General features: G+C 44.0%; 2 protein-coding genes across 4 annotated transcripts in view; one reads left to right on the top strand and one right to left on the bottom strand.

Annotated features, from left to right (window-relative positions):
* Nucleotides 1–17,547, bottom strand: part of CCDC186 (coiled-coil domain containing 186) — a 120,188-nt gene extending 102,641 nt beyond the window's left edge. For 2 of the 3 annotated variants that reach the window (XM_085850166.1, XM_085850164.1), the window contains exons 1-4: nucleotides 17,337–17,547; nucleotides 7,440–8,065; nucleotides 6,965–7,091; nucleotides 797–925 (exon numbers count right to left, since the gene is read on the bottom strand). In XM_085850166.1, coding sequence (XP_085706292.1) covers nucleotides 797–925; nucleotides 6,965–7,091; nucleotides 7,440–8,038 — 855 coding nt within the window. In that variant the 5' untranslated portion in view covers nucleotides 8,039–8,065; nucleotides 17,337–17,547. Of the gene's footprint in view, nucleotides 1–796; nucleotides 926–6,964; nucleotides 7,092–7,439; nucleotides 8,066–17,143; nucleotides 17,162–17,336 lie in introns of those variants that run through there. The other variant, XM_085850165.1, reaches the window with a different exon arrangement.
* Nucleotides 17,548–18,365: 818 nt separating this feature from the next.
* LOC147015425 (uncharacterized) overlaps nucleotides 18,366–20,763 on the top strand; it is an 80,361-nt gene continuing 77,963 nt past the window's right edge. The window contains exon 1 of the mRNA XM_085850163.1: nucleotides 18,366–18,433. The gene's annotated coding sequence lies outside the window, so the exon portion shown is untranslated. The remainder of the gene's footprint in view (nucleotides 18,434–20,763) is intronic.

Genomic DNA, 20,763 nt, shown 5'->3' with positions numbered 1-20,763 from the left:
AGGCCCCTACACACATTAGGACTACACAACAAAGACAAAAAACACATTCAAGCCCACCCCCCCCCCAAACCCCACTTTTTATCACCATAAACACAATCAATAACCTGGGTTCAAAGAGTGACCTGGACACTAAACCCCCACCCATCGTGGACAGAGAAATTACTTCCCAGATCTGGTAGTGTTCACCTTTCACATCTCCACTGTGGACACCACACGCAGCTTTTACGGGAGAAACAAACTCGACGATAGCACTGATGACACCTGCAACCCCTGCCAGGACTGCGGCCACCGCCCCACACAATAAAACACATGATGGAAGACCGTGTGGTCCTGGCTCCACAAAAGGAAAGAGTGCAACATCTTAGATGCGAGGATCTCTGGGTCGCTCCCAGATCGATTGATTGGCTATCTCCGCACCATGGGTGTTCGAGCAGAACACACCATGTCTGACCAACAGCAACACCTTTGGCCTGAAGTGATCCACAGACATGGATGACATGGCAACTCAAATAAAAGTCTGCGCCTTCCAGTTTGTTGAAAATACTTCATCAATTGCACTTTTATTTATATTCTTTGAATCTCAAATACACCACATTTTCTTGCCATTTTCTTTAATATGAAGACCATGCAAAAATAAATTCATACATAGACAATGTAAAACAAAGCCCAGATGATAGCAAAACTGCAAATAAATAAAATAAATTAATGCCACATTTTTTGGAGAGAAAATATAATTTTTAAAACATCCATCAAAATTAAAATAATCCTTTTGAGGAGAAGCCTGTTTTTTTCTCACCTGTTCAAAACGGACACCAAAATCTTGCTGCAGCTGCACTATGGAACTCTTTGCTGCATTTTCTTGCATCGCTAGCCTCTCTTGTGCAGCTACCAGCTGTTGCTGCACCTCCTCATTCTGAATCTCACTCTAGATGACAGTTTTTCACAAGATTAGTGAATATAAAATTTGTGCTTAAAAATAAACAAATAAATAAATAAATAGAATTTAAAAATACTAGTATGTACCTGTAAAAAAAAATTTTTTAATAAATAAATATTCAAACCGCGAGCAACAAACAACAACCACACAGGCCGTTTCTTCACTCTCACATACCCGTACGTGCGTGGCCCGGAAGTTCGCATGTTATTCGCAGTTACGATTATTCGCTATTTAGTTTTAATACCCAATTATTCAATTAGCGCCAACGTATTTTACCTTTTCGCAATGTCGTGGCAAGGAAAAACAAAAAGAGAGGAGAAGAGAGAAAAAAAATTAGTTCCTGGTTCGGAGCATACAAGCACTCTGATGTTACCGAAATTTATGCACCGTCTAATATGAAAACGATCATAACTTGGGGCATTGGGTTTATCTATAAATGCGCATAAGAAATCGAGAAATTAGAATACACGAAGTCATCATTATCCGGAAGCCCGTACGTTGTAACCCGTAATGGGGAACGCGGCTGAGCTTCCCTTCCCAATCGGCCACGCAATGTGTCTTGTCATTGGTTTGGTAAATAAATGGCCATAACTTGGGAAGCACTTGCCCGATTAATATCAAACCTTGAAAAGGCACAGCCTCAGGTCCCCAGCAATATACAAGGCAAGTTTCACTTAGATCGGACCAGTGGTTGTCGAGAAACGGCGGTCACACACACACACACACACACACACACACCTGGAATTATAGATACATAATAATAAAGATTAAATATTTAATCCCGAGCTTCTTTGCTTTGACAGAGTCCAATTAATTTAAATATAAATATGAAAAATTATTCAGACATGTTATTGGTGAGAGGATAAACACAAAACCAAAGTTTTTTGACAAATCTTTTATAAAAACAAAGGTAATAATCAAATAATTGGTGAGAGAAAAATGAGTCTGCAACTCGTTGGAGATATTTGGACATGAATCAAAACAAACAAACAAACAAAAAACTACTTTTGGGGAAACCACATACAAAAAATATATATATATATATATATATATATATATATATATATATATATATATATATATACATACATACATACATATATATTGTTATGGAAATGGCCCTAATGGGACTATTAAGTATAGGATTAGCTCAGTTCCCCCCATTAAATTCATGTATAGATAGGTTGTTTGGTAAAGTGTACGATAAATGTGTGTCGGGAGATGTAAAAGACTGTTTTTATGTTCATACGGTGGTGAAACGAGAGATCACTCTTCCTCTCCATCCCTGAAGAAGCCCCGCCCAGTCGGAGAGGGGGTGTGGCCTGGAGAGGGGGTGTGGTCTGGAGTGAGGGTGTGGCTGGAGAGAGAGGAGGTGACCCGAAGGGGTGGAGCTTTTTGTCGGCAGTCGCCTGGAGAGGGGGTTGGTGAAACGAAAGAAAAAGGAGTTCTCAGTTTGGAGAACGGAGTCGCGGAGAGAAAGAATGGTGTGTGTGAAGAACAGTCGGGTTCTCGAGGCGGCCTGCACGGTGAAGCTGAGAGGACGAAGCGGGAGTCGGGCTTCGAGGCGGGAAGGCAGGAGAGGAGACGCCGGAGCGTCTGACGGTCCCTGCTCACACCAACGGCTCGACACGTTTGCCGGAACCCGGACCTCGATTTGGGCCTTGTCTGGAGGACAGGCCAGGCCTGAATTTGTATGCTGGACCTCGAGAGAGGTCGGCTGAGGGCCATCGTGGATTTGGCGGTCTCGCATCATCGACATTGCGCGGAGCCGGAATGCGCCGAGGAGAACGTGCGCACGCGGCGACTTGAGCAGGAAGAGTACGGTGCTGCCATCTTGCCGTGCGGTGCGCTCGAGCTGGGAGCTCGAATCCGTGGACATCCGCCTGTTGCGGGCGACATTCGTGCTTTTGACACTGTCCTCTCGTCCATGAGCCATCACCAAGTAATCTGTCTGCATGCTGTCTGTTTTGTCTGCACGTTGTCCAAGGCATATTTTCAGTAGTGATCCCCTTGAAACCTGTAGCCGTGGTTCCCAAGTTAAGAACGGGTTGAGGTTTGTTAATAAAAACCATTGTTGTGTTTATTGCTCGTGTTGTGATCCCTGATGTCCCCAATAAATCTGATTAATTCGTATGAAGTTGCTGCTCTGGATTAATTTGTGTCGCGGCGAGGAACGATCCGTTTGATTGGCATATCAGACCAAAATGGTTACAGACTGGTAGACTCCGCTCGGTCTCTGACAAAACCAGTCTGTAACCAGGGGTTCTATCTCCCCAGCTGGTAAGGTTCAGGATTACGTTGGTATCGCGATTGAAGACGCGTGACCCGAGGCCTGTGCCGAGCCGGCCGGTGTTATAAACCCCGGAGACGGTGGTGGTGAGGGTGGCGCCAGGGACCGGGTCAGAATCCCACCACCCCGGATCCGCAACAATATATATCCGGCCCCACGAAATGTCGACGATGCGAGACCGCCAAATCCACGATGGGCCTCAGCCGATCTCTCTCAAAGTCCAGCGTACAAATCCAGGCCTGGCCTGATCGAGGTGCCCAGCTCGGCAGGCGGATCAGCGAATGTATCGAGCCGTGAGGCGAGTACGGACAGAGGCTCCACGGCCAGACGCAGGCCGAATCGATCGATCACCCCCCCGTACGAGTCGATCGTCGACTCCACGTGCCGGCAGCCTCTCAAAGCCGACTGCTGTTTTTGTACCGGCAGATTCCACACTGACCCTCCTCCGTTCGCTCGCTTCCAAAACACGAGCAGCCTCTCAACCGACTGCAGTTTCCCCAACTGCCAAAACTGAGCCTCAACCTGAGGTCTTCGCTTTTCCTCTCGCTCGTTCCTTCATCGACCATGAGCCCGTTTTTACGAAGCATTTGTTTCTCTCGCTTCCTTTGCTCGCTTCTCTCGGCGACTATTTCCACACTGTCCCTCTTCCGTTCGCTCTTTTACAGTTTTCTTACGTTCGCTCGCCTCGAACCACTCGCTCCTCCCCCTTTTCGAAGCTGACATAACTCCTCCCCTTCACGTCACTTCCTCTCCAGGCCACACCCCCCAGCCAACTGGCGGGGCTTCGTCCGGGATGGGAGGAAGAAGAGCGATCCCTCGTTTCACCAACACAGCACGAACACAAAAGTCTTTTACACCTCCCGACACACATAATGTCCTTTTTACCAAACAACCAAGCTATACATGCATTTAATGGGGGATCTGAGCTAATCCAAAATATATAGTCGTCCCATAAGGGCCATTTCCGTAACAATATCATCAACATATCATTAAAAAATGTCGCTTGCATCACTCCTCCTCGCGGGGCCTCACACACACACACACACACACACACACACACACACACACACACACACGTTCTTCTACAATCCTTGATCTGGGAGAGAGAGAAAAAAAGAAAAAAAAAAACAAGGTAGAAATGGATTGCTGCTAACAGCAGAGACATGAGAAAAGAAAGAAATAGGTTGCCTCTGGAAAATGTGCAAGAATTTAAAAAGGGAAAAAAAAGAAAAGCACAGTTTGATGATTGCACATTCAAACTAAAAAGTTTTATGAGATGGTTGAAATTGATGGGGAGGGGGGGGGGTGTTTTCAGTAATTGCTTTTAGTTCATTTTCCACCAAATTTTCTGGAACTGGAATATCAAAGTTTTGCAGATGTGCCAGCGGATTACTTTGCAAACTCTGTTGTGTCGTTTTGTGTACAGCTGTTCTGACACATTTTTTTTTTTTTCGTGTTCAGTCAAAGCGCAACATATTCTCTTTGGTAACCCCCACCTCCAGCCCTCACCTGTCTTTTTTTCCTCCTCTCCCCCACCCTTTTCTCTCACTCTGTCCCCTCCTCATAAAATGCAGCACTCTCCTCCTCCACCCCTGTTGCTCGCTGGCTGTCTGTCCCTCTCACAGTGAATAGCAATGTTTGGTGAGGTGTTGCGCTCCCCACCTCCCTCCTAACTCCCCTTTCTTAACCCTCTCTGCATCCTCTCACATATCTCTATCTCTATCTCTATCTCTCTATCTCTCTCTCTCTCTCCCCTGCATCTCTCTCCCCTCCCAACCCCCAACTTTATTGACCCGTCGGCGAAGTGACGGGTTGTATTTGCTGGTATGTAAATAAAAGATGGAAAAAAAAGTCTGATTTATTGCAATTTAATTCCAGATTACAAGTCAACAAAAGGTGAAAAATTTTAAAGGGTGGTGTAAACTTTCCGTAGGCACTGTATTTGCTCTCTTCGCCAGAACTACACACACAATTTTAATGAAACTTGACCACAACCTTCATCACCCATGAAATATCAAAGTTTGCTCACGGTATTTAAGGAAAAGGACAAAAAATGAAAAAGCATCGAAGTGGGGGCGGGGGGGGGGGGTTTGAGTGACTTGCTACCGATCCAGATGAGCTTCAAGACACATGGTATGATTCATAATAAAAACTGAAGTTGGGAATAAAATAACGGCTCGTGGGGGGGGGGAATAAAAGTATTTATTTAATACTGATACACTAATACAAGCCCACCAATATATTGATATTGGGGGGGGGGAATTGATACCTACAAAGCCAAGGTGACAAGTGGTTAGAAGCAATTAATTCAACAGCTGGAGAATGAAGACATATGTGAAAACCTTAAATCAATCAATACAGTTCATGACTATGTTCAATGAGAATACACTGAAAGATCCACTCAGCTTTGATTATAATCGATTCTTGGGGAACAACCTTGTCAAGGAATTCGCCATATCAAGATATTACACAAAACCCCAAAATTATCCATTTGTGTTTGTTTGCATATCGACTCCGAGGCACTCCTGAACAACTGGACAGAATGAGTTGCAGGCTTTGGTGGGGGGGGGGGGGGTGGGGGGGATTAGGTGGCAAAAGTCAAAGTCATACTAAAACAAGCCGGTAGGCGACATGGCTGCTCGCTCTAGATGGAAATCTGGCCAACGCGACAAGCCGACATTCATGTACATGCTATCAATCAATTTAGCACAATAAATATGATTATCACAGCCCTCTTAGTTTGCGCCCAGAAACCCGCCTTGTGAAATTTCAGGCATGTTTCCAAAGAGACTCCAACAAATGGCAGCCCTGGTAATTCCACTTATCTATTCGCTAAAGATTTAATTTTTTTATATGATGCTGTAAGACATTCTCCTTGGGCACAAAAAAACAGGTCCCTCGGAGGTCCAGTTTCGGAGGTATTGATTTTTTTGTACAGTCCACAATAAGTGTACGATGTACGATAAAGTATTTTAGCTGTTGCTAAGCAACGGAGGTGTGCATAGCAACCATTCATTTTTGTGTACATGCTAGCCACATTGTACACATTTCACCCAAGTTTCATCAAAATCAGACTCTGTCTTAGAGATATTCGCAATTAACCGTTTCTGAAATGTTCGACATGTACTCGCCCAAAACCTATCTCCTCCTACAAATATTTTTTGTTAGGGCTGCAAATTGGCATGAGGGAGCTCGATAGATTGCGCACAGAACTCTAAGCTTCCATTTTTCGATTTTTTTGACCACTTTAAAGGGCCGTTGCTATGCCGTTGCTCGGGCCCGGGGTCCCATATTCGAAAGCACACAATTCCCAGAAATATTGGTCCTACCTACCAAATTTCATTAGAATCGGTTGAGTGGTTTAGCCCCTCGGCTTGACCAAAGTTTCGTGGACAGACAGACAGATGGAAATGTCCAGAATAAGGGTGCTCTAAGAGCAGCCAATACTCCAGTTCTGAAGGAATTATCCAATCTAATTCTGGGGGATCTAATCTGTCCATAAGGACCGGTTCTTCGCTAGTAGTTCAAATTTCCAAAAGTAGAAAAATAGCCTTGGGACGGGAAAGCGAAGGGTATATATGCAAAGGTCACCAGTCACTACCTGTAAGCATAAACGTGGTATTAATAGTGTCTGGCTAGCTTAGGATAGGTCCTGAGATGAGAACAGTTACAAGGAAATGGTCTAAAAATAAACACATTTGCACACTCATACCTGTGCATCTTGAGCAAAAATGTACCTGCATCAATGCTGACATACAAGCTTGTTTGTCGTCACTGCTCTGAGCCAAATCTCCTTTTAACCTCTCAATTTCAGCCTGCATTCCCCCAAAATGTTCCTGCTGCTTCCCTGCCTCTTCCATCAACCTGTATAACAAATAAAATGACACAAGAGTAGATAGGAGACAAGTTGCCTCGATGAAAGATGTATTCCATGACAGCACATGCGCTGAAAACAACCTTAACAACCTCGGCATTTTATTTCTGTACACTCCAGAACTTATCAGAATTAAATCAATGCCAATCTTGATCAGATCTGTCAAAATCAATCAGGGGAATAAAACTTCACATTATTTTGAGATATCTTAGAGCATGATGTCATATGTTCACACATTCTGTTTAACTTTGAAATCAGCAAATGCTGTCATAAAAGTGAAGATTACGGTCAAATTTCAATATGAAAGCAAAATGGCTCGATAACATTTCCTGCCATACCGGGAAATAGTTTCATTCTGCTGGCTGCATTGTGCTTTGAGAAAATGAAGGTCTTGCTGGTAGCTCACAGTTTGGGCTTCCTTTCTCAGGTCATTTGGGAGTGCAGATAAAGAGGGGCCAAGAAACTCCTTAGTGAGACCAAGCTCTGCAAGCAAAGCATCTTCCACTGAGGTGGGGTTATTAACAGGTGCTGTTGAAGTTTCAATCGTTTTTGTACAATCCAAATCGCAATGATCCCTACACAGTTCCCCATTCAAGACACTTGACAAACCATTCGGCAACATTTTTTGTAGAGCTTTTTCAACAAACTCATGGGCAGAAATAATGGGTTCTAAAATCGGGGAACACTGCTCAAATTTATTGGGACATTGCTGAGATAAATCAACATCCTCTCTTTCTGAAGAAAATGTTGCATTCACAGATGCTATTTCTGCCAGTGTTTTCAGTGACTTCGTTGACAACAAAGCATCTCGGTTGGTAGCTGGTTCACTTGACCCTTTTTCAATTCCATCTGCGATGGGATCATTGATAGTTTCATTGGACCGCTCTGCTTGTTGGCCAATAGAACATCCCTCTTCTGCATATGTTCCACTTTCCATTGTCCCTCAGTGGATAGCACCATCAGCCTGTAAAGAGGAAGAGATATTTGGTAGGAAAAACAAGAAAAAGTCAAAACAAATAATCATTTACAAACAAATAAAAACCCAATATCCAAGCTTATCATTTCTGCGATCCAGGATTTTTTGCACGAGCTTAAACAATTACATTTTAAGGAATACTTGCCCTGTTTGACTCAGCCTGTCATCCTTCCGAGGTCAGCAAAATGAGCACCAGTATACTGGTCACCGGGGCACTGCATCAGCGGCACAGCTGCGCCCCTAACCAATGATGCAACCAACAGCCAAAAAGGCAGCACATGATGGGAACCTGAAGTTGATGCAATGCCCCGATTACCAGCATGCTGGTACTCATTTTGCTGACCTCGGAAGGATGACAGGCTGAGTCAACCCTACCTCGTGTTCAAGCCCCTGTTTTTTTTTTTTCGTTGAATGAACTCAAGACCCTCGGGTCTTAAGCAAATAAACTTGACCGTTAAGCAAACATCAGGCCCAATGCTGGATAATGCCAGAATGTTATTGTTGTGAAGTCCTTGAGTAAACTGTGTTGACATTTTCTATGCATCTCCCATAAATGTGCTCTAAACATTGTCATGTTGCACAATCATAACATTATCGGAAAGCTCATACATGGCATATTGCACCTATTATCTTTACGAGTTAACCCTTTGAACCCTGGCGGCCATTTTACCAGCCACTATTCAAACTTCCATATACCCGAATGGCCGGTTTACCAGAAGCTATTCATACCTCCATATACCCAAGCGGCCGGATTTTTCTCCAGGGAGCCCAAAGTCCAAGGAGCTCAGGGTTCAAAAGGGCTAACATTACTAGGTAACTTCCTATCGTCATAACGATCTGAAATATGTACTTTTATTAACGAATTGCACACACAATTTCTAAATGTGTACATTTTCTGTGTACTTTGCAGATGGCCATACTGTACTTTGAAACTTGCTAATCACCATTTTTCATTCAATATTAAATAATACAAACCTGTTTCTGACCTGACGGGGGGGGGGGGTTTGTCATTTGATACCCTTTGCCCTCTATTACATTTATGGTGTCAGAAGTGGGATGATATATGGAGAAATGGTGACTGGCTAAGTGGAGACCAACATCCAGAATAGCGAGTGACAGATGGGGGTGACACTAGACGTCAAGATTCTACCCATGGATAGTAGATGGTGAATTAGAGTTCCAGACCAAGCTGAAGAAGGTGGACAGAACGACTTTGTTTTAACCGCTTTACAGAGTGGTGACGAACGTCAAATGAAATTTGAACTGTTTGAAAACGAGTGGCGAGTTATGGACTTTGACATATTGTAATCAGGCGATCATGTGCTGCATCCTGGTCGGTAACTGTGCCGACACCTATATCACCACATTGATATCGTTACGGCCACAGGTTTCACATCAACTACGAAGGGATATGCTCGATTCCCCTTTGACTCACCGTGCCTGAGGCCGCTAAGCACGAATAACTTCGTGTCATGGTGGATTGCAAGGCAACCATGAACGCCAATTAGTCAGCCACGTGGTCCAGTGTTCTCCCTCTAATGGCCGTTTAACTGGAGGTCACACAGTCTCTTGATTGAGGGATGCGCCCTTGGCTATGCCCCAAGCTCATCTTAATTGGATCTTAACTGGGGTAGCTGAGCAACCACGAGCGCATACCAGACTTGGATGAAATTGGGGAATTATAACCTCCTACACTAACCTCCGTGCGAACAGCGATGGACCAAAGAAGAAAAGACAAACACAGACAGATCGAAAATGAAGTTCAATAAAAGGGGATTATTTACAGGACAATATAAAATTTAAAGATACGGTGAAGGTGCAGCATTTTAATGCACAGGCAAGCAATCAAAAAGAAGAAATACGGCAAAAACATTTTTACATAAGGATAATGGTCGCAAGCAATTAAGAGTACAGGAAAGTAAAATGGACAAGAAGCAGAACTTAACCATGCCCAACCTACCAGCTATACATTAGACATGGGTACCCAATCAGACCAACCATGGAAAGAGAAGATAAGGATAGATAGAGGAGAGAAAGGATGAGGTCATTGGCCTCTTTGCTCACCGGGTGCAGTAATCGTGCCTCTGTGACCCAAACACTAAAGGGAGGGGTCAAAAGGAGGAATACTGATGGTGTCTAAAGGTGCTTGATCCAAGAGGTGTTGTGGGTGCTCGTAATGAATGAGTGTGGTGCAAGAGGAAACTGTGAAGCTGCGTATCAGTGGCGGTGTCCTTAAAAAGGACAGTTGGTGGCAGCAAAGGCCTCGTTGAGTTCCTGCGTTCAAGTGGAATGATATATTGGGAAAGAAAAGAAAAGAATGCAAGAGATAAATAGCCTACCGTGTGAGAATTCTCAAGAGTGTATGTGTGGCTTGGCCTTGGCCACAATTACTGCGCTCACTCTGTCCAACCAGTGCTCTAGCTACCTGGGACCAAACCATCAACATGAGCACCACCGTTTGATCCCCGATTATTCTCTTGCGAAGCCCCAAAAAGTAAGCACAGGATGACCACCAAAGCCAAGAACCAACACACCTCAGCAGCAGCTATTCTCCCTTTCAATAACCGTTCAGCAAGGGCAGGGTCTAAAGGAGGACCAAAAGATCCTCTTGGGGTAATCTCAGCCACCGATTGGCACATCACCGCAATAGCCCCACACACACCAGACCTCCATGACGATTCCTGCCCAATTGTTCGCTTAGCCAAGGCAGGTGATGGATCCTCCATGATCAACATGGGTGGAGGCTCGGGACGCATTACAGGTGTGGGGGTGAACGCTGGGAGCTCGGAATTGCTTGCAGGAACCTGAACGGAGCAATTATTTAGCAACAGGATGCTAATGGCCAATTCGTCCTGAAGTTTGGATAAAGTATGTCGCAGTTTCCTGCGCTTCCAAGCCGCAGCAACGTCTGTTGGGGGGAGGAGGGATGGGGAGGGCGTGTAGATGAGGTGATGATGATGATGATGGAGGAAGGTGGGTAATTAGTGTGTGATGGAGGTGACGTGGTGAGCAGATTGTGAGGTTTTCGGGTTTTGGGGTGATGAAAGGCGTACATAATGTCTTAATGCAATGTAAATGCGAAATAAAAACCTAGTATAAATAAAAAAAATGTGCATTAATAAGTAAGGGCTGTGTACTTGTATTGTCATCTGAAGGAAGATTATGGGGAAGTTGAGGAAGGGGGCAGTTTGGTCTTGGCAAGCGATGTGCAAATTCACCAGCGTACATGTGCACAGCACAGACCACCGAGAAGTTGCCAATGTGCTTGCAATCCAAAGCAGCACCACCACTGTCCCATCAGAGATTGTGCAGCATTCTGAAGCAGAAGCCCAACACATTGCTGAATCAAATGAGGTAGGTGCAGAGGCTTCCTCACCTTTTCCAGTGTTAACCACACAACAAATGATTGAGCTCCAAAAGAAAGATCTAGACATAGCACACGTCCTGATGTTTTGAAATGTGTTCACCAGACAAAAAAGGAGAGGATTGGATTGACCAAACAATCTTCCAAGATGGTACAGCAATGGAACTGTCAAATTCATTCGGCATGTTGACAATCCTCAGGAAGGAACAGTGAAACGGTTACTGTTGCTACGTTGCTTCAGAGAAGTTGCCCTTAAAAGTCTCCATGATGACAATGGACACCAGAGTACAGAGAGGATCGAAAGTTTGGTGTGATCCCGTTTCTACTGGCCAAGTCTTCACCAAGATGTTAAAGACTGGGTGGAACGATGCGATACATGTACTTTGGCAAAAATGCCTCACAACCCCATCAGGACACCCATGGGAAGAGTGACCACAACTCGTAAACTGGAAATCGGAACTATCAATTTCACACTGCTTGAACCTTCAAACACAGGAGTAGATAATGTACTAGCCCTCACAGGTGTTTTCTCAAAGTTTCCCGAAGCTATCCTGACCACTAATCAAAGATCCGAGACTGCAGCGAAAATCCTCGTAAAGGAATGGTTCATTAAATATAGAGTGCCGATATGCATACATTGCAACCAAGGGTGGAACTTTTAATCAGAGCTCATTGGATATCTCTACACAATAAATGGAACGAGAAGGGCACAAGGTATAGCACATACCTCTGCCACGTAATGCCTGATCCATAACATTTTTGGAAATATCATGCGATACAGCACTATATCGTTTTTAGCCCTATCTTAATGACGAAGAATCACTGAAAAAAATTAAATAATGATCGTATCCACATCCGGATTCGGATATTCACCAAAATCGAATCAATTCTACCTCGCCACACACCCAACCAGTCAACTTTTTGAGATATTATGAGATATATATATATATATATATATATATATATATATATATATATATATATATATATATATATATATATATATATCAACAAATCGGTTTCACTCTCTCAATGGTGAAGAATCACTTTAAAAATCATCAGATCTGGAACCAGATCCGGATCTTCACCAAATTTGAATCAGTTTGTCCTTGTCACACACCCAACATGTCCACAAAATTTCATCCGAATCCATTCACAACTTTTTGAGATATCGTGCTATATATTAGTTTCGCACTCTCTCGATGTTGAAGAATCACTGAAAAAATTATCGTAGTTGGATCCGGATCCGGATGTTCAACAAAAATCTAATCAGTTCGTCCTTGTCACACACCCAAACCGTCCACAACTTTTTGAGATACCCTGCACACAAAAACAAACAAACAAGCCGGTAGGTGGCGATGGTTCGCCGAGCATGGAAACTATAAGATAAAGAGCAAAATGGATGTCATATAGCGGATAGGGAATCACCTTAAGATTATGCATATCAAATCTCATCCAGTTCCATCTACTGATAACTACTCGGTATCCATTTGAATGAAAAGTACCAAAAATGCGGTTTGAAATCGGAAATCTCCAAAGTTCGAGGGGGTGCTGTGGGTGAACAAAGATCTAAATCGAAAATCCGGCTCAATCGTTTGTGCACAATGTATTCCTGACGATTAGAGTGAATTTTCATGACCATCCGACCATAACCCGAGGAGGAGTAGTATTTGGCGCGAAGGCACCTCCAGCTCTCACATATTATCGATTTTTGCACTAATTGAACTTTGACCCCTGACCTAAGCGAAATCGTCATTATGTCCTGAGGAAAAGTTGTAGTACTCATTGAGTACCATGAACCTGCAAAGTTTCATTCATATCAAAGCACTCACCTGGTTGCTAGGGGGCCTTCAATTTTCGCGCATACCCTAATTGTAGGGGGCGCTGCGGGTTAAGTATTCCATATATCACAAAAAAACGGAATATATTTGATAGAGCATCACCTGTAGATCATTCGTGCCAAATTTCATAACCCTAAGTGGGATAATAGCTTTCGGAATTTATTTCGCGTGAACGGTACCGATTTTGAAGGTTTTTCGGTTGTTGCAACGGAAGCAAAGCGTCCCTAGCAACCATCACAATTTCCAAAGCACGAGGTCATAAGATGTACCTACCACCCGAGTTTGGTGAAAATCCGCCCAAGTTTACTACCAATTACGCTGATGACAAACGAACAAACATCCAAACAAGCCGGTAGGTGGACATGGGTAGTCGACTACCCAATAGAACTTAACGCGATGGGCCCATTCGATGGGGAATGACCTGAGGATTAAGCACAAGAAAATTCATGATTCTAGCTTCAAGGGTTAATGCTGCAGATTGTTTTTTCGTTAAAATACCCCCACATTTAGAGGTTTTTCAGCCGTTGCTAGGCAACGGGAGGGGTCCATAGCAACGGTTCTTTCTCACACATAACTAGGACATACCATGAACCTACCATACCAGTTTCATGTATATCTGACGATTTGTTTTTTTCGTTTTTTTTTTTTAACGAACTTCGTTTTTTTATTGTTTTCAACCAGGGTTCATTCAAAGTCTATCTTCTCCGACAGTTTTCAAAAGATCCGGCTGGAAATTTTTGACAATATGGCTGAATGTACTGCCCAGTCGCTCGTTGCCTGATTTTTGAAAAAAAAAATTCTTTACGATTTTTCTAAAATTTGAAAGTCCCGTTGCTCGGCAACGGTGGTGTCCATAGCAACGGTTCTCATTTGCACACAACTAGGTCATGGTATGAACCTACGAACCATGTTTTATCGAAATCGCCATTTTAAATACTGATAACAAGGGTAGATCAAAAAAAAAAAAATTTCGACTCGATCGACTACCCAACAAACATCCAAACAGACAGAATTACTGACAATAAGGGTCACCTATTTTGGCGACCCAACAAAGACAGACAGAAAGGGGTGAAAATATAACCTCCACCTTCGGTGGTGGAGGTAATAACAAGTCACACACTACACCTTTAAATCCTCAGGACAATGGGCAGAGTGAAAATCACTCGGATTTTGCATGATCTTCTGAGAACTTAACCTCCATCACTGGCGTGAGAACATGACAGAACTGGTGTACTTGTACGTTACACCACATTCTTGAACAGGATTTATGCCTTTCTACTTAATATTTGGCCAAGACCCGAAACTACCTGTTGATATCCTGTGCGGCAGTGATCTATTGGAAGATGAAACTGGGCCAGACAACTGGGTTTCGGTTCACCAAAGCAGATCAAGACTGGCATACAAATTGGCAGCAGAGAGCAAACTGAGAACTGAGAACTGACATCTTGCTGTAGCTATGGATAGTTGGAAGGTTTATGACACAATGGCAAGGAAACTTCCACTGACTGCAGGGACCAGGTGTATCTGCACAACTATGGAATCCAGGACAAGAACAAGATACAAGACTCATTCGACCAAGGGATCTACAAGATTACAGAGAAACGGGGTGAGAACAATGTGTACGTTGTTAAACTGGTGGATGTATTTGAGCAGCCAGTCAGTCAACTTTGGTGCAACAACGTCGTCGTAAAAACCGTGCAACGGCCTGCTCGATAAACCCTCGTTGTAACGTGTCTATTGAGATAATTATGTTCAGAACTAAATGCAGATGTCTTTTAACCATTAGGTTTGGGTTTAATTACAGAGGTGAAGGAATAATATGTTCATGATGGTGGAAACACACGGTAATGGTGGCAGGCTGTTAGTATATGGTGGTGGTTGTCGTATCCAGAAACCTGTGGCGTGGTTTCTGGAGAAACCAGAAAACCTGGTGGGGGAGACGGTTTAGTCGCTGACAACCTGACCATGGAACCTGTAGCAGGTCAAAGATCTAACCTGACCTGACAATCAAAGGATCTGAGACGGAGACTTAATTCCTTTGGTACCAGGTCTCTTCGGAGAATCCTTGGCTATCGCTGGTCGGATTTTGTGTCCAACGAGCGGTTGCTGAGAGAGACTCGGATGAGATTTGTTACCTGCGTGGTCCATGAGCATCAGTTGCGGCTGTATGGACATTTGGCTCGTTTTCCTGACGCTGATCTTGCTCACCAGATTCTCTCAGTGAGGGAGTCTCATGAGTGGAGGAGGCCAGTGGGCCGACCACGTGCCGCGTGGTTGCAGCAGGTTGACCATCATCTCACGGCGATGTGGATGGGCATGGCATCTGCCTGGGGGATGGCCAGACGGAGGCCCCTGGAGTACCGGCGGAAAGTGGACGCAGCGACGCGCTGTTCTGGCACATGCTCCCATACCTGACCTGGTGGCAGGCATAGATAGGCTCTTGGTTGTGCTCAGATTCCCAGGTTCTTGGTGACGTCAATGCTGATTGATGAGGAGGAGGAGATTGACACCATACTCTGTGCAGAGCGTTGGTGCTGCTCAAGCAGTCTCCTTGACTAATGGGCACAATCCTTGTACGGGTCGCTACTCCGACACAGTATACCAGCATGCCGGCACTCATTTTGCCAACCTCGGAAGGATGACAGGTCGAGTTAACCTCACCTAGTATTAGTCCCAACAGCTGAGCGGGATTTGAACTCAGGACCCAAGGATCCAAAGCCTGCCAACCTAACTAACCATTAAACCAACACCAGGCTTCATTGATCGATGACAGCATTGGAAACTTGTTGATGCAAGGATGTATTTGTGATCTTGGATCGACTTGCAACAGGTGTGTGGCCGGCGTCATCCGATATAGTACAGGAAGACTACACAACGCATATTTGTCGCAATTCTTTCACGGAATGTTTTAAAATGCAGGACATGCCACATTAGGGGAATGAGATGGTTAGATCTGCACACCTGGAATTAGTGAATGGCTGGATAATGCTAGAACGTGGCTGTCGAAGCACATTGTAATCTTACACTAACGTCATATGCCTGATGTTGGCTTAATGGTTAGGGTAGTGGGCTTGGGATCCTGGGGTCCTGAGTTCAAATCCCGCTCAGCTGTTGAATTAACACCAGGTGGGGTTGACTCTGCCTGTCATCCTTCCGAGGTCGGCAAAATCAGTGCCAGTATGCTGGTATACTGTGTCGGAGTGGCGACCCGTCCAGGATTGTTCCCAATAGCCAAGGAGACTGCTTCGGCGGCACCAACGCTCTGCACAGAGTATGGTCCTAATGGATGGATGGATGGACTAACGTCATAACATCATCAGATAGCTTTTCCACGGCACATCTCACATGCCGTCTTTACTAGTTAACATTACTCGGTAACTTATTCCTACCTTAAATAGGTACTTATATTCATGAATTGTCCCCACAATTTCTAAAATGAGGATTTTACAGACTGCCTTACTTCGAGGACAAGGAAATCGGCGTATTAAATATAAATAAAAAACCTGTTTACTATCTCACTGGTTGCGTGTCCTTTGATACGTTTTACCATCGGTTACACTTCGTCATAATACCCGTATATGGTGGTGGTTGTCGTATGGCAGCCATCATTTCTTGAAGCGCAACTGTGTCGCTGATGCAGTGCCCCTCTACCAGTACGTACACACACACACACACACACACACACACACACACACACACACACACACACACACACACACTGGTACTCATTTCGCCGACCTCGGAAGGATGACACGCCGAGTCAACCCCACCTGATATTAATTCAACGACCGACGGGGCTTGAACTCAGGACGCAAGGATCCCGAGCCACCACCCCAACCACTGAGCCAACACCAGGCTCACCATATATGGTCGTCATATGAGTCCCTCGATAAAGGGTCCGACGTATCGACACATCCAAGCTTCGGGACAAGCGTCCCCCATGGCAAAACAGCTTCACCTTATACACAACTCAAAGTGACCCGTCACCAGTTATACGGGTCCACTCAAGTTATAAACACCGTGTCATATCCACAACTCGGACTCTCAAACTCACGGAGGCCAGGAGGATGAAGCACGGAGAGAAGCGTGAAGGCTTTTCAGTCACGAATCACGACGGAACGATTTTTTTTTTTTATCGTTGCTTTTATTGCTGCACCTAATCGAAGAAGAATGTGAAAACGCTCTAGGCCGCATTTCTCACGTACGTGTCGTCATCACGCCACGCCACACAATGCTCTCTCCCTCTCTCAAGAAAGAACGAAGTGACGTCACAGCGAAGAGCGCGATGACGTAATGCGCAACGTGGCGTCTTTCACTTGATACTTCCTCAACGAGTGATCGAGAATTTGTCGACTTCGATGATCCGATCGTCCATTTGGATCCCCTTTTGGTTTGCTTTGACGTGCGACGTTTCATTTGATGTGGAGAATGAACATGTTTTCAACTCAAACCACAACACTAACTTCAGCAATATTTCAAAAAACAGGATATACAAAATGTTTACTTATATAATATATAGTTTTATGCATTTTGAAAATTATGATTAGTTTGCTCTCTTGATGACAGAAGTACGCTAACACTTTGAGGTATATTGCACTCAAAATCTGAAGAGGCTGGGCTCCAAAATATATTTTTTTAAATTAACGACTGAAAATATAACAAACATCTTAGTTGGGTTCGATACTGCAGTCATAAGCTTATAAGTATGAAAATGTCAGTAAAATTTAAAAACAACTTGGGAAGAATTACTAAATCAGGAAGAAATAATGAACCGATATAAAGAAGGGTGATATCAAGTCGTTAGCGTCGAATCATTTCCATTCGACCGTTTTTATTTCTGAACAAAACAAAATATCCGCCGTGAAAAAAAATCTCGGTGGTGTCGTGAAGTTCGCTTTGTTTGGTAGCTTTCCTTTTTTCACTTAATCATTGGAATACAAATATAAATTTACATTCAAGCTGAGTCTTGTGAATTTATGCTTGAAGGATTGAAAAAACAAAAACAAAAGAGCATAACTAGACAGTAACAACGAACAAAAAAAAAACACGATATTTAAAAAAATATATATATATATATATAAAACATTACCTACTTCCGTTTCCGGTTCATCTTTGCGCGACTAGGCCTGTGGCGTGGTTTGCATACTGGAGGTGGTTAATATTTCTTTTCTGTTGTTGCAATTAATACTATTTAACGCTCACGGAATCCTCTGCAGATCAGAGAATCGTTGAAGGTATTCTTAACGTCAGATGAAGGTTATTTCGCAATCGATGATGATTTTCATTTTTCCGATACGATGTGGAGTGAATTTAAAATAAACTTTAAAATGATTCGTTATTTCTTCGCTTTTGAAAGGGTTGATCTTTTGCGGGCCCTTTTTTTTCTTTCTTTCTTTCTTTCTTTCTTTCTTTTTATTCCACAAAGCTTCTGACGTTTCAAAGAATTGCTGTCGATGATGTATTTTGGTCGCCTGGCAGGATGGCCGACATGGACGCACACTCGGCTCTAGAGCTGTGTCTCCTGGGTTTTAATCTTGATGAACCAGGTGTAAACTGCCATCCTGGTGTTTCACAGGCAGGGTGATTCAGCAATGTGTGTGCTCGACCGGCATTAGTTTGTGGACGTAAAAGATCCCCCCACGGTGTCCTTCGAGCGAAGAGTAGGCGAGCTATCGCCGGCACGATGAATAAATTCCAAATGCCTGCCCCGAACCAGCAGAGGGCACTGCATCAACGGCACAGTGCATCAACTCCCAACAATGATTCAAATTGGTCGCACAAGCTACACACAATATGATGATGTATTTTTCGGATGAACTTTTCTTGTTCTCAACATGCTATTTTTGATGATTTATAATAGCTGGTCCATGGTACAGTAAACTTGTGATGCTTTTATTTTATTTTTTTTCTTCTGCACAACAACGTGTCTAATGTCAAAGATTGCATTTGAGGTGTATTATTCTTGAAGTCAAAATTAACTCAGAATGAAGTCAAAAAAAATAAAATAAATAAACAGTTGGCTGGAATCATAAATAAATTTTCCAAAAACCCTCTTCCCTTGACTTCTAACTGGGAGAGAGGAATAGGGATGAGGGGTGTCCAAGCAGCTGAGTGTACAGCACTTCACGCAGTTGAGTGTCTCCATCCCCTTTTCTCCTCGTGATCCCTGAGCGCTTTATTTTGCCGCCATTTGCGACGCAAGCGAATGGGGAATAATAAAATGATTGTTACTTTTGATGTTTTGGAAAATTATCCGCAACGTTTTTATAAATAAAATAAAAAAAATCGGTGAGGGGGACGCGGGTCTTTGCAATTAGCTCTTTGTCTGTCTGTCTACGACCGTCACGCTATCTGCTCCAAAATGGTTGTGCACAAATTCCCCAAACATAGTAGTTGTGATTACCGCATGGAAAGAAGTTGCCAGAGCAATATAATTTTGGCCAGTCTTCTTGGTCAAAAGGTCAAATACCAAGAAATGCAATGAAGTGCACATTTTTAAACATTGTTTAATGAAATATTGAAGAAATATATATATATATATATGCCACGCGTAGTGGCGTGCGCCTGTAATCCGGCTACTCGGAGGCTTGGATTGGAGGATCGCTTGAGGACGGGAGCTCTGTGCTGGACCGCGCTATGAGAGGGTGTAGGGCAGCCCGGAATCATGGCGAAACCCAATCCTTATCCCTGTGTCGTAAGAGGCGACCAGGGATAAGGTAAGAGGTGGAGGCGGCGTAAGAGGCGGATGAAAGCTTTGTACATGGTCAAGAGCTCAGGGGTGTCAAGGAAGGACTTTGCAAGACGGAGGATGCCCAGTCGGCGACTGGCTTTGGCGGCCATCTTGGAGATGTGGCTTTCCCAGGAAAGATCATGGCAGGTAGTGAGTCCCAAGAGTTTGAATGAAGACTTCTTCAAGAGGATTGTTGAGAAAGTATATTGGGGGGGGGGAGGTGGTCCAGTCAGTCCTTTCAGAGAGACATGGCGAGGATGAGAGATCTGTCAGGATTGAAAGAAATGTTCTACATGTTGGACAAGCTTGTGATTTTATCCAGGTCTGCAGTGTGAAGAGGCTGCTGGTTGCCGATCAGAGGGATGACAGGTGGTACGGCAGAGCTTCGAGTCATCAGCAAAGAGTTGATGACTTATCAGCAAAGAGGATTTTCCAGAGTCTGAGACAGCACTGATGAAAACAGAAAAAGCACAGGACTGAGAATCGTGCCTTGAGGAATTCCAGCCTGGACAGAAAGAGGAGATGAAAGAGAGAGAGAGCCATTAAGAGCCACGCGTTGACTGCGCCAGGAGATTAAGTCCGTGACTCACGAGTGGCGATTGCTTTGGATACCATATGTAGAGAAATATGCAATCAACTTTGAGGGATGCATGAAATATATTACGATTTTTGGGGTTTGACCCACGGTTTATGCCTCGGGGTGAGGACTTAGACTCGCTTGGGTCAAAACAGAAGATGTGTTTTTTTTGCC

This window comes from Eptatretus burgeri, chromosome 12, assembly GCF_056783735.1.
Source record: "Eptatretus burgeri isolate ZD-2024b chromosome 12, Ebu_testis_v1, whole genome shotgun sequence".
Classification (NCBI taxonomy): Eukaryota; Metazoa; Chordata; class Myxini; order Myxiniformes; family Myxinidae; genus Eptatretus; species Eptatretus burgeri.
Note: the sequence above shows the minus strand (reverse complement) of the source record. Positions and strands in the feature narration are given on the sequence as shown.